The sequence below is a fragment of the Fulmarus glacialis genome, unplaced genomic scaffold (genome assembly GCF_000690835.1).
Source record: "Fulmarus glacialis isolate BGI_N327 unplaced genomic scaffold, ASM69083v1 scaffold11978, whole genome shotgun sequence".
Taxonomy (NCBI): Eukaryota; Metazoa; Chordata; class Aves; order Procellariiformes; family Procellariidae; genus Fulmarus; species Fulmarus glacialis.
Genome location: NW_009227603.1, coordinates 1 through 14,206, shown reverse-complemented (window position 1 = coordinate 14,206; position 14,206 = coordinate 1). Strand labels below are relative to the sequence as shown.

The window sequence follows — 14,206 nt, the reverse complement described above, 5'->3', positions numbered from 1 at the left end:
CATTGCCACTGCTGTGGCCGTACGGAGTTGTCCGTGTTTGTAAGGATCCACACAAACCCCCTCCCATGCGCTGGTGGTAGTTAATTACTTCCAAGGAAGGCACCTCACAGCATTAAGAACTTCCTGCACAGATACCGATTTTGCTTCGTTATCTTGGGGTTTTGTTGCCGACTTGCACCCTGGCAGGCTGAGGGGCACAGGCAGGGAGCGTGGGCACAACCAGCTGCCATCTTTCCTGGAGCCACTCGTGGCCGTTGGTTCTTGTCCTGTCACGGGTCATTCTTGTGGAGATGCTTCCACCTTCTCCATGACCACCATTTTGGTGCTGTAAAATGACGATCAGATCCAGCTGAGCCTTCTCTTCTCCAGGCTGAACACACCCAGTTCCTGCAGTCTTTCTTCCTACGGCAAGTTCATGTTTAACCATCTCTGTGGCCCTCCACGGGACCTTCTCCAATTTTTTTGGTGTCTCTCTTGAGCTGGGGAAGACCATAGCTGGGCTCAGTCCTCCAGGTGTGAACCCACAAGTGCCAAATAGAGTGGAATAATGGCATCCCTGGATCTGTTTCCTATGCTTTTGCTGACAAAAGCTGGGACACGGTTTGCCTTCATGGCTGCAAGGGGCATTGCTGCCCCGCTGCTCAGCTTGCAGGCCACCAGGCCCCCCAGACCTGCTTCAACAGCGCTACACCCCAGCCAGTCAAAGGCCAGCCTGATCTAGGGCCCTGCTTTTAGAGAAGGTTGGACCAGATGACCAGGGACCCAGAGATCCCTTCCAGTCTAGCTAGACCTTCCAGTGATCCTGTGAGTCAGTGTGTTGTGTTTTGGGGAACTGTAGATAATTTAAGTATTATGTCAACTCTGTTTGAAACAAATGTATTTGATTGATTAATAATATGATTTCAATTGCCAAAGCATGATTGAATCATGATTCCTATTGAGTCAAATTCCACTGATAGGTCATTTTTAACAGTATATGTTGTCTCAACAGTGGCTGCAAGATCCAGCTAGGACTCTGATAGATGAAAGTAATCTTTCTGGGGCAGTTTCAAGCATTATTGCATCAGCCTCTCAGCCAGACTTTTTGCCAGAAATCATGAACCCCATGGCAGTCAGCAGCATGGGATATGCCACTACCATGGCTGCTACAGATTGCTGGGAAGTTTACTAGCTTAAACTGCCAGTGACAATATATGTATGCTAATGCTGTCATATGTTAATAACCAAGGCCTGGGCAACTTGGGAGGCCCAAATGTTCATGGTGGGGCTGAGGAGGAGGAGTGAGGTGACATACAGCAGTTTATAACTACAATGATACTGCAATAGAGCAGCATCACAGCTAGATTACAGAAATGTACTCCAGGCCATGTTTAGCTTCTGGTATGTACCGGGAAAGCAACCCGGGCAGTGAGAAACCACACTGAAATAGTTTCACTATGATAGATACTGTCCTACTGGTCTAACGGTGTCTCCTGCAGGAGGGCAGGACAGGGATCTTCATGGCTTTGTGAACACCACAAGGCCGTTGTTCTGTATTATTATTACAGCTTATTCCTGTATACTGCTGCTGTTAAAGTAATACAGCTTCTGTGGGCTCCCAAGGCTGTAGTCATTAAAGATGGGTAAGGTGATGTTGACGTTTAACACGTGCATATAAGCAAGCGAACAAACACTTTCATAGGTGTATTCTTTTTATCCATTCTCTCCGCAGCTCTTTGAAACCCATGATTTCTGCCAGCAGCAAACCAGCCATGAATTTTAGTCTCAACAAAATGCTCCCAGTCTGTCAGTGTGCAAGGGAGAAATGTGGAGAGTCCGGTGTGGTCCATCAGTATCAAGTGGATTCTGAAACTGAATCAGGGCCAGGCAGTAAGTCTCAATGTCTTTCCCACTTCTCAAGCGAATGTTGAAGTAAACATGGAGCTAAACTGCTGAGCTGGTTGTTGGAGTAGTGCTTTGGCTCTTTGCAGAGAAATCAATAGATGGAAACCACGTGGATAGTGTCATGTTGTAACCAGCTGCTTTTGATAAAAACACACAGAGACAGGAAGCTTCACTGCACACACACCACTGTTTAAGGCTTCTACTGACAGGTACCCAGCCTGGGCGTGACGAGGAGAGGTACCAGCTCAACTCCTCTGTGCTACAAGTGGTCCTTTGGACATAGTTCAATGCCAAAATGAACTTTGTGTCCAGTTTCTGATGGTTCTGGGAGAAAAAACCCAGAAGCCTGCATCCTGGGTCCAGCACATAGACGTGTTAAGAGTTGCTTATCATCTGAAAAGATGGTTGTATTTTTCCTCCAATCTCATTCAAAGGACAGGCTGAAACAGTTCTGCTGAACTTTTTGAAAGGGTTCAGCCCAGGGCTGAGACATGGCATGGAAATACTCAGCAGCTGCAGTTAGAAAGCCCTGAAACCCACGATGCTCAGAGAAGTTGTGGATGCCCCATCGCTGCAAGTGTTCAAGGTCAGGTTGGACGGGGCTTTTAGCAACCTGATCTAGTGAAAGATGTCCCTGTCCATGGCAGGGGGGTTGGACTAGATGATCTTTAAAGGTCCCTTCCAACGCAAACCATTCTATGATCTTAGTGTGGACTGTGTAGGGTGACCCCAAGTGTTGGCTCCTCATGTTATGAGTAGATTTTGCAAAAGGTCAACACCTTTGAGGTTTAGCAGAGGAGGGAAGTCCAGACAGGTGTCACTGGTGCAGAGTGTGCAATGTGCAATAGGTGACATCAGTGTCTTTCTACGTGTCTCCGCAGCCAGATTGCTGTGGCCTGTCCTGCCCTCTAGTGCCTGCAGCGCCGTCTCCCTCTGTCCCCTCTCTGCTCCCCCGTGCACCCACACGCACACTCAAGGGATGCTGCTGTGGCTCTGAGCAGGGAGCGGGAGCTGCAAACCCCCGGGCCTCCCCTGTGCCACTGTGGGTGCAGAGCTGGCCACCCTGCGGACTTACCTGCCTGCCGGGGACAGCTGCTGCTGGGGACAGAGAGCAGAGAAAGGGGATTTGGAGGGGAAGGGCATCAGGAGGGGTCCCGATGGGGAGGTGGTGTGAGGGATGTGGTGCTCACACCCAGGCCAGCTGGAATGGCTCCCCCAGCCACCTGCATGCCAGCCCTCGAGCCACCCTGCCAGCGGCAAGACCTGTGCCGCACAGCCTGCATGTCTGCTGGCATCACCCCAAACAGGTGACAGCTACGCCATTACCCCATATCCCTCTTCCCCTCCTTACTGTTGCTCATGATTTTCCACTTCTCCAGTGACCGACAGGATGCAAGGGGTCCCCTCCTCTACCAGTCTGCCCATCTGAGGCTGAATTCAAGTATAGGGCTATTAATGGAAAACTGCCAGTGCAGTATAAAGCTTCATGGCTGTATGGCCCCATAAAAACATAACCTGTTACAGCAAACTCTACCACAATATACAATGCTTGAGTTGTATCTATACATTCTAATGAAGTAAAAATGCAGGGCATACAATTCATTATTTTTTAATAACAATTTAAGAATACATAATAATGCCACAACCTATTTAAATACAATAATTCAACACTTCAAGTAAATTTTATAGCAATCAAACACAAAACAGGAGTGACAAAATGAAAATATTCCAGGTGATCACCTTCCTCTTGTACCATTCCAAAACCAAATATTCAAGTCAGCATTTGTTTGAATCTTTTCAGGAATGATCCATGGTAGTCCTCTAGGTTATGCTAAGTCTCCTGTAAGTACATGAGAAAACAATCATTCAGTAATGAGGAAGCCTTAAAACTGACATACAGTGTTCCAAAAATGAGCTGAAACATTTACAATTCTCATGAATCATGTCACGAAGCCTTTTTATTTCTCTAGATAAAATTAGCCTTAAGTTATTTACCTGATTTACCTGAAGTTATGACAGGAGTCCCCATCATCATACGAAAAAAAACAATGCAAAATCTTGGTCCTACTGAAATTGAGGTAAACCTCCCACTGACTTCAATGCCTAAACCAGTTTCATTTCAAGCCTTCAATTCCAGGCATATGCATAAAAATAAATTCTTCTTAGAAACTTGCAGACAGACATAGTGAGCACCGACTACCTTAATCTCATACATGTAATACATTTTGCAGGCTGCTTTGAGGAATCAATCATAAATGAAAAAACAAGCACACTTTGTTGGAATACTGTCAACTTAGCAAACAGAGGAGGAGTTTATATGGGAATATTCCAGCTTTGACAAGCATCCATGGGTGTGTCTGTCTACAATCTGTACTATGTGACCCCAGACACTCAGTTTTAACACATTCGTATTACATCAAACCACTGAGTGGATTTGTTGGTGGTTACCTCTCGTTACTTCTGATTTTCATCTACTTACAGAGAGAGGTAAATACCTGACACCTTCCAAGGGTGTAAGGTACACATTTTCCATGTAAGCAATAGCTGCCCTGATTATCACTGATGTCCTAGCCCAGGATAGAGGGAAGGCAGGGTCTGCCTGTGAAGCCACATGTACAAGTGAAAAGTCTGGACGTCCCTTTTTGAGGGTATAAGATGTGGAGCAGGTACTTGTCTCTTCAGGTGTCATTCCTGACATCCCACTCTCAGACCGGGATCTGGCCTGCTGGGTTAGCACACGTCTCCTCTGACCTGCAGAGAGGAGGTAGCATGAAGCCGTCTGGACAAGGCGGGACTTTTTCCACAGGTTCAGCTAGCAAGAAAATGGTGTTGCTGCAATGGAGTGCAGATGTACTTTTATGAGGGGGAATGCCCCACTTGTGGAGTTGGCCTGTGAACAGACAGATACATGTGGCAGCGCAGGCACGTTTTGTCAGTCATGTCTGGTACCGTTTCCAGTGAACCAGCAGGAAAGGATGATTACAAAGAAAACTGAGGCTGGACTTAGCACGTGGCTCCAGTCCCTCACCAGTGCTCCAGGAGTCAGGAGGCTGAGAAGGATTTTGCACTGGCAGGAATTCCCAGTGGCAGATAACTCTTTGAACCTGAAGAGCTTCAGGAACAACAGCCTTTGCTCTATTACCTCCTGAGATGCCCATCCAAGTTTGTCAGGAAAGGAGAGAGTAACATGAATGAAAAGAAATTCATCTAAGTGCCGTAGCAGCTACCTTTCAAAATAGGGAAAGTAAAGAAATTCTGTTCTGAGAACGTTATTAAAGCACTTGCAAAGGTTATTAGGATGCTCTCAATGTCCTTCTCATGACCTTTGAGCACAGGGTGCAGGACAGCATTACTTTTCAACTGTAAACATTACTTTTCCCAGGTTTTTGATGGATTGGATTGTGTAGAAGGGGATAGAATTTCACTGCCGTTCATTGCACTAGTAACCTCTCTCTTGATTCTTACAGCCTGAAATCAGCAATGTCGGCATACGGAAAACATGCTTTAATGCGCTACTGTTGCTTAGGTTCATCCTTCAGCATGGCTAGGGCACAATACTTGTAAATAGATAGGAATTTGTTTCTTCTTTCAGCTAAGTCATTCATCTCCATTTACTTGATGACTTGCCTGCTTGTTACTCAGTTTCCAAATCCTCTGTTCCTGCTTCATCTGATTCTTCTAACTGGAAAGAGATGTGACGTGAAGGCTGTTCCTCATCAACAAGTCGGTCAGTCTCTTCTTCCTCCACGACCGGTTGGTCAGCAGCATCTGTCTCACCCGCCACCTGGGGTGCTGCATCTGTTGGCCTGGGCTCTTCAGCAGGTGCCTGTGTCTGACCAGACAGAGGTTGATGGCTAAATGTATCTAAGCGTTTTTCAACCACGGTACAAATCAAGGCTGAAACAGAGAAAGCCACCATTAACAAACATGGAGGAAAAAAACTATAATTTGAGATTATTTTATATATTACTGACCTATAATTTCTTAAACAGGGAAAAAAAAAAAAGAAACAACACTAAAAATGAAAGAATACTTGAATGAGAAAAACCATCCCTGCTGTAGCCTAGATCCAGCCAAATGAGGGTTTACACTGAAAGCAGTGATTTGAAAGGGTTCACCTGGATTATTTTGTTGATTTCCTCACAGTTGTTCCTCACTTCCGGAGCAGGTCACCCTGCCAGGTACAGGGACTGCCAGGTTGCACACAACACGATGGTTTGGGCAGTAGGAAATACTGGAACTATGGGAGTCATCGAAAGATTTTCTCTTTCCAAAAAGCAGCTGCAAAGCACCTATTCTTTATTATTTTTGCTGTTTAGCCTTCGTAAATTTTTCTAAACATTATACCCCTTCCAAATCAAAGAACGCAATCAAATATGAAAAATAGAGGCCAACAATGAAGGAAGAGAGGTTTAACACAGAAAATAGGACAATGTACAGGTACTAAAAAGAGCTTAATTGTTAATTCATGGGTTGACTTTAGCAAGTAAAAGAAGGAATGGTCATCTCTGAGAGGACAAACATAGCTGTCTTACACTGTGGGTGCTTCCCTTGTAGTTCACAACTTTTTTATTGGACAGTGACAAAATAGGTTTTTTAAGTAGCGTCTTCATTCAGATAGGTTAATAATGGATCCTTAGAGATTTTTCCCATGCTTCTACGTAAGGGGGGGAAGAAGCCACAAACTATCTCAGCCGAGGCTCTGTCTGCCTCTACAAAACTTGGAGACTCTAATTTGCAGTTCCTTTTGCAAAGATGATGCTTACTCAACAGTGCGTGATTGGGTATAAGTCAGGAAATACAGAGGGTAAATAGCAAAACAGGGACTGCTGGTATTACTTATTGGCCTGCTCCAGCTGCTCTGTGTATCTTAGAACTGTTGCAAGACCACAATATCTGGTTAAAAAATTAAACTGAAAGATTTAATAGGAATGTGATAGACGTTCTCATCAATAGTATATCCTGCAGCAACATTTTCCTTGGGATGTTTATTCAGTAATCACATACAATACTTCTTTCTTAAAAGGAGAGAAAATTCCCTCTCTTCTGAAGAGCTACATGAAGAAGTGATCCTTGAGTGTACATACCGGCACATATATCATAGGACAAAATACCTAACAGACCAGCTGTAATTATCCAAATTATACCCTAACAAAGGATCCTGGTTAAACTGAAAATAAACCCAAAGGAAACAAACACAACTGTAATTCAAACCCAAAATCACAGCAGGAGGAAAACCATAGGAATGAAAGATGTAACGCAAGTATAAAAAGTGGTTTGATCTAGGACCACCACGGTGGACATGCATTCGTCATAATTTTGTGTTTCTACACAAGACAGAGTTTACATTGTTCAGGTTCAACTACAGCCTCTGAAGACTGACTAATAAAAGAACCTGAACACTTAGCTTGAACTAGCCCAAAAGACGACTGAATCTATTTCAAAAGCAAGGACATGATTATTGACTGCTGAGGAGGTAAACCCTTGTTTTGATGAATAGTGTTCGTCACCTGACTTCTCAGTCAACCATAGCCTACAATTATCCCTCTCTTCTCCTTTCATGGAGGATGAACATACTACTCCATAGCTCAGGGAGCTTACACAAACAAGTTAAGAGACTTTCGTGGTATACACATGGCTGTAGACAGGATGGGCTTTTCTGTTCCCACTGGCACAATCAGGCGCACTACAGGGAACAGCACAGCAATGATGGCTGTGTAACACATGAGAAATAAAAGTTTTATAGCAGAGAAAAGAATTGGTGTTCTTTAACCATTCTGCTTCTGCCAAATGCATTGCATCTCCTAGCATCAACACATCTCAAACAGTATAAAGCCAGCAGAGAGAGGGTATGCAGCATGACTGACACTTCTATTATTTCAGCTGGAAATCAGTTACCTAGATGTATGTAGTAGTAGTTTTCCAACATGAAAAATGTTTTAATATAGTAAAAAAAGCCACGGATACTTGGAGTTTTTGCTAAAATGACACCTGCTAGCTTAACTCACAATGACCCTGTAAATGTGATATTTGTTCTGACTGGGGAAAAAACAATCAAGAACATCAAGCAGCCCAGATTACATTCCAGGATTTGGTAACTTACAGTCAAGCATTGTCCTCCCCAGAACCTTCCTCTCTAGTGTTTCTTCCACTTCTGTCATCAGCCACGGAAGGAATTCTGTCTCAATATCTGTAAGCATTTAGCAGGAAGAAAGAAAGAAAAAAATGTCTTTTTATTAAGGATGAGTGACAGGATCTTGGGGCTGTTTTTCATTTGGTACGATCATTAAGGGATGAACATCCTTGCCAAAAGACACTTGCTTTGCAAGAGCCAGATGAAATCCCTCAGGTGGTGTTGGGTTTCTTATCTCGTCCCTCTCTTACTGAGGTTACTCACAGTTATGGACCCAGACCAGAGTCCCCTCAACTGCAATGATTTTCAAAGGGGTCTGGCACCCTTGAAGGGGTAGCACAGATGAGATACACAGTAATGTTCTAGTGAGATGAAAATAACTATCCTGAACAAGTCAGGAGAATAACATTTCCTGCCTTGCTTTCCAAAGACATCTGGCTTCTGGTCTGCTGAAAGCATTTGTTCCCTCTGACTAAAGAGCTCTTGCTTACCCATGTATTTCTCAAATCGTGCTCTTTGTACGCTGTGATCCCAAAGCCTGCCCTGTTTGCAAAATACACTCAGTTTCTGCATTTGCCCCATGACTCATTCTGGAGAGAGTGTATCCATTCCCAAGCTGTGGTCTGGGCACCTGTGTGGGGCCTGGGGAAGTGGGGTGCAGCAGGGTAGCCTATAAGAAATGCTGCTGATTCTAAAAGCTTGGAAGTCACCGATGTACAACTCCGAAATTCTTTTCAGGGCCTAACTATAATTGATTAATTTCTCCATTGCTCTGATAATCATTAACAAAGATTCAGAATGACATACAGATTTCTTTGCCTGTCCTATCAAAATACATTTACTTCAATTTGAATATCTCTCTCTGCTCTACCAATCCTAACCACCCATTTATTTCTCTCCAATTCAAAAGCAGCTCTTCTCATTGTAACAGTCAGCTCTTGCTTATTCTTGGTTACTTGTACAGATAACCAATAATGTTTGTTTTAAAAATTTGAGTTTGGTAACTCTCTCTTCAGCCACAAATATAAATGAATAAAGTCTTGTGACATTATTCTAAATCACAGGACAATAAGCTATGTTTTATGGTTGTTTATGGTACCTTTATATTACTCAGTTCACATATTAAAAAAAAAACAAAAACACAAACCTCTTTCTATAGGGTCATAAAAAAACCCACTCTCACGAAGATTGTTGAAGACCGAGGGAATGAGATCAGCCAGGTAACGCTGAGCGAATGCCCGAGCCGCAATTTTCTCTGTGGTCTCTTTCTGTTTCTGCAGCATTTGCATGTGCTGGAGTTTGCGACGTTCCTGTCAAGACAGTATTGCATGTAAAACTTTCAGGCCTTTAGTAATTACTCCTTTGATCTAGACTTTGAAGAATCATCACAGTGTGAGAGTCATAAATAGCAAAGATAATCAAGAGTACCGATACTTATGGCCTCTAACTTTCACAAAAACTTCTCATGTGAACAAGTGCTTGAAAGCAAGCTTGTACTCAATCTATGGAATACTAAAATCCACAAGGACTAGGGGAAAACACATTCCTTTGGTATACCTTTTCTGATTTTGGGAAGCCTGTAAAATAAGGGCCTTGTAGCTGGCCAAAGGAAACCCTTCTCTGATACCTTAGTATGCATTGATCTCATGACTCTCTGCTTTATTATTGCAAATAAAGCTGATCGTTGGCCTTGGAATGAGATGAAGTTGGGTCAGGATTTCCTGAACTTTTCATGTTTCCAATTTTGTATCCTATTTGATGTAATTAAAGATTAAAACTCAAATTGGTCCAGGAAAACATGGAAAAAAACCCAAATATATATGGCTGATGAATAGCGAGTAATTAAGACTTGTCCTTTCTATTTACTAGATAGTACTAATACAGCTTAATACTTGGAGATCTTGAGAGGTATGTGTGCACATACAGTAGGTGCAGGCATTGAGTATGAAAGACTAGGAGGTACCTCTCTTACTTTCAAGCTCTGTTACTATTCATTTAGCAGTTATTATAATGAAAAGGCTGCACCAGGTACAAAGGGTACTGTTGGGTTTGGCCCCTTGATCAGGTGTCTGAGTACACCAGGTCACTGGAGCATGAGTGTTCCGAATAAACACAACAGCAGCATGGTTGGGTTGACGGTTGGACTCCATGATCTTAGAGGTCTTTTCCAACTTTAATGATTCTATGATTCTATGATTCCATGGTGCTGGTGCATGAGAGCAAATGGCAGAGTGTAGCTGTATGGCACCAAAATGCTTTGAGGAATATCAAATTTGAAAATACCCTTTTCACAGCTTGTCTTTCAGTACTGGAAATGGTTTTCTCTCTTCTGATGAGCATTCAGACAGGCATGTTCTGCTCTTAGGAAGTCCTACCTTCTCCTCTCTGTATCGCCTGTCCTGCTCTTCCAAGCGCTGTACTTCAGCAAGCTCTGCATTACGCAGCTCTGCAAAGGCACGCTGATGTGCCCACAGCTGGGCCAGCTCTTCTTCCTCCATGACTTCCAGCAAAGCTTGCTCAACCGTTTTTCCAATCAACACTTCCAGGATTGGCTTGACTTCAACGTCAAAGTCAAACAACTGAGGATGGGAGTCAGTGAAACAGAGATAAATGTCCCTTGATCACAATCACTCTTAGCATCTTGGCAAGGAGAAAAGGATGATGAACAAAGCCCTTGTGCTGAAGGCAGGCCTGAGAAGTGCAGGTGGGGGGGCAGTGTCAGCTAAGGCAAGAAGCATGAACGCAGCTGGGGGCTAAATAATGAGTGGGCCAGAGTGAGACACCACACACCCTTCCACAGCCACTGTGGGGGCTGCCAGGGCACTCACCTGGACCCTATTTCTGCTCACCTCTATTGGCCTTCTCAGGCTGGACACTGTTTCTACAGGGGAGAGCATTTCTCAACGTCGTAGTTCTTAGCTGAAAGCAGCAGAACCAGTGCACGTGGAGAAGCACCTTCCTTAATTTTGCACTTAACCTCACAGCAGACATTTGAGGACCTTTTTTTTTTTTTTTTTGCATGTTCTGTGAGGATAAGTTCCTTTCTGTTTCTGCCTCAATTTTGCATCAGAAATGTGTTTTGTATGGGAGACATGTTTTGACAGCACTTGCGAACCTGACTTCGGTTCATACCTCTCCTTCTTCTATTTGCGTGGCCACATCTTTTCCCGTTTTGGCTGGTATGAAGAGTGGAGTGGGTGGTCTGTCCAAAAATGCATCTGTTTGACACTCTGTATCAACCTCTATTATCCGGTCACTAATCTCTTCCAAATACAGTTCTAGAAAGCACAATGAATGCTGTAAGTTGGATTCTTTTTATTTTAACTCTGAGTTATTTTTGATGACTCTACAGGGTGAATTATATCCAAAGAGTGCAATAAAATGTCTTTGATAATTAAAAAAAAAAGACATCTCAACTTAAAACATAGATCAGTTTGCTGCATAGGCCATCTGATGCCACGTTCTCTGTAATGTCTTGTGCACTTCCTAAAAGGGCATTTCATTTCGTAGGTTTCAAAAGTCAGTCTAGACCATTTCAGCCCTCCTTGCAGAATAAACAATTCTTGATAGAGTCACTGGGATAGGACAATTTCAAAAAGGGATAATGATTGCCTATCTACTAACGAGTAATATTGAAAACATACGTTTTTCTCCATTGTATGCAGCAAACCGCAACACTGGATCTGCTGGGTTTAAAGAATGATATTCTACTTCTGGCCCCACCAGAAGTGACTTTGAGGTAACCACACATCTATAACAACATGTGCTTGATTTGAATTATAACTGTCTGTCTCCTGCTGTAGAGATAAATAGCCTGGTTCAGATAAAAAGGTCTGTGGAGTACTTAAAATTATCTGCACTAGTCAGTGGAAAGGATATGAGACCAAGACTTCCACACTAGATAGCCTCCTTCTGCATCCAACAGAATTTGAATGGTGAAAAGCCGCTGTGTGCATTGGAGGTGATGTAGGAGGTTCAGCGGGGCTGGGGCAGAGGGAACGTTCAGAAGCCAAAGACCGCGTCTGATTAGCATGTAACACAGCTGTTTTCCCAGTTTGTAAATCAGTCCAGTCTGAAATGATTTTCAGAGGGCACAGCAATACATTACACTCACCTCATGATTACCCCACTGCCAAATTTTGTTTTTCCTACAAATAAAATTGTTTTCCCACAAATAGGGCCGTTTCCTATTCTAAATTAGGGTGTGTCCCCCAATTTTTAATAGTAGTTTTATTCTTACATATGACTGCACTCTTAAGCAAAATTTCTAAAACCCCTCAATTTTAAGCATATACCAGACTTTGATGATACAGGAAAAGGAAAGAACAAATGAAGAAGTCTTGACTAGTGTTCAAAAACGTACACTGAAAAACAGAGCCTCTGGGAAAATGTCACTAATTAGCCAAGTTTATTAAATACAACTAAAAATAAGGGGATATACTGGAAAGGATTACAGAACCTCTGATTCTAGAATTCTGTGATTCTAACCTTAACCCTATGTGATTCTACCAACTGCATTATCAATTTAGTAAGTGAATGTAAGTCAGCAAGTTTTTGTTTTCCTGATTAATTTTTTAAAAATTCAGCCTTTTACCTGTCTGCACATGAATATGCTCTCTGCCTTCCACAGGCTCAGGTGTTCTTGGTTGCATTTGCTCTTTTGCGCGCTTTCTAGCCAGTGCTCTTTTCCGTGCTTCCCTCTGCCTTTGAATCTCAACGTGATTGGGTTGGGTACTCTAAGCAGGGATGAAGAAGAAAAAAAACACAAACCAGAATACATTTTGTGCTTGGAAATAGTACTCATTTCTCTCTACAGGAAAATTAAAGTTGTTGTTTGATTTTAATGCTACAAATCTAGCATTTCGGATTTACTTTTCTGTGTTCTGACCCTAAATTTTCAGTTACCTTAAAGACTGTAGGGCATGAAACTAATAAGTTTTGCTAGCTGCCTACAGGCACATACTAATGGCATCTCACACTAAGAGCAATCAGTTGCTATTTGGAAATGGATATTTTATACAGAACTTTGCTTTGCGAGATGAAGTATATTGAAATGGCATGTTCTTGCTGACAAGTGAGAGTTTCTAGGTAAAGCTTTAAGAAGGTCAAATGGACTTAAATCCAATTATATTATCAACAGAATTATTTGCGAGATAAAAATTATAGGTTCTTTATTGCTGATGAAGCAAAAGAAACCCATACTTTTATATTCAGTACTGTTTGTGGATTGAAATGAGCATCACTTTCGAACTTGTTAAACAGAACATATATGAAATTCACTCTAAGAAACAGCTACTGAACAACGCAAAGTTATTTCCACAAAGTAGCTTTTAAAAATACAGACTGCTTGAAACTCAAAGTTTGATCGAAGTATCTATATAGAAATATTCTCTGAAAATAAAGTATCACTAAAACATTTACTACTGTATCAGGATAAATAAAATACTTTTGCCTTCCAGCTTTTGCATACAGCTGGACCATCTAGCTCTGCTTCTTTAGTAAGGTAAGCCAAAGTCTACCCCAAGACTTAATTTCCCTAAGGGCTGCTATTCTTACTGATAACACCTGTGGATGCATATGGTAACAGATGATGCAGTGATGACTTGTGCTTAGTATCATTACACTAAAGAAATGGAGGGAAAAAATAATCAAGCACTTAATGGGAAAAAAAGTAATCAGAACTACAGAAGTTCATGGGAAACTAAGTGCTTTAAAGAAAGGCTGAAAACAGTCGCATGCTAGTTTAACTGGAGAGCTTCTAACTGTGTGAAATATTTTAAGTAAAATTACAACCTCAGTAGTTAAAATGATTAACGAGGAAAAATTTTCCTGCCCTACCTGTTACTTTTCAACAAAGCTGTAGTATGATCTACATAAAAAACATACCACAGGTATGACTTGAAGGGCGTAAGTGTTGCCGCGCACCACTCTCCTGTCATACATGAGGTTGGCGTAACGAACGGGTTCCTTTTCTCTGCAACATCAAGCACAGATAGTTATGGTTACAGAGCTGCAACCCATATGCCAACGTCTCAACAAGCCAGAAGGACTTTGAAAGGCCGGAGGTGCAAGTCCCCCCGAAGAATTCCCCTCCCTCGGGCGGGGGGGAAGGGCGGCGAGGGAGCTGGGGTGAGGGTGAAGGAGCGAAGGGCAGGAGGGGCAGCGGTGCCCGTTCGGGGCGCGTAGGCC

General features: G+C 42.7%; 1 protein-coding gene across 1 annotated transcript; it reads right to left on the bottom strand.

Moving 5' to 3' along the window:
- Positions 1 to 1,764: 1,764 nt before the first annotated feature.
- RSPH3 (radial spoke 3 homolog (Chlamydomonas)) lies at positions 1,765 to 13,991 on the bottom strand (the record flags this gene model as incomplete). The annotated part of the gene is made up of 8 exons (XM_009583206.1): positions 1,765 to 1,891; positions 5,523 to 5,781; positions 7,988 to 8,074; positions 9,165 to 9,327; positions 10,393 to 10,596; positions 11,150 to 11,295; positions 12,612 to 12,753; positions 13,904 to 13,991. Coding segments are annotated over 8 exons (1,216 nt in total), but the record flags the coding sequence as incomplete, so codon positions are not given.
- Positions 13,992 to 14,206: the final 215 nt, after the last annotated feature.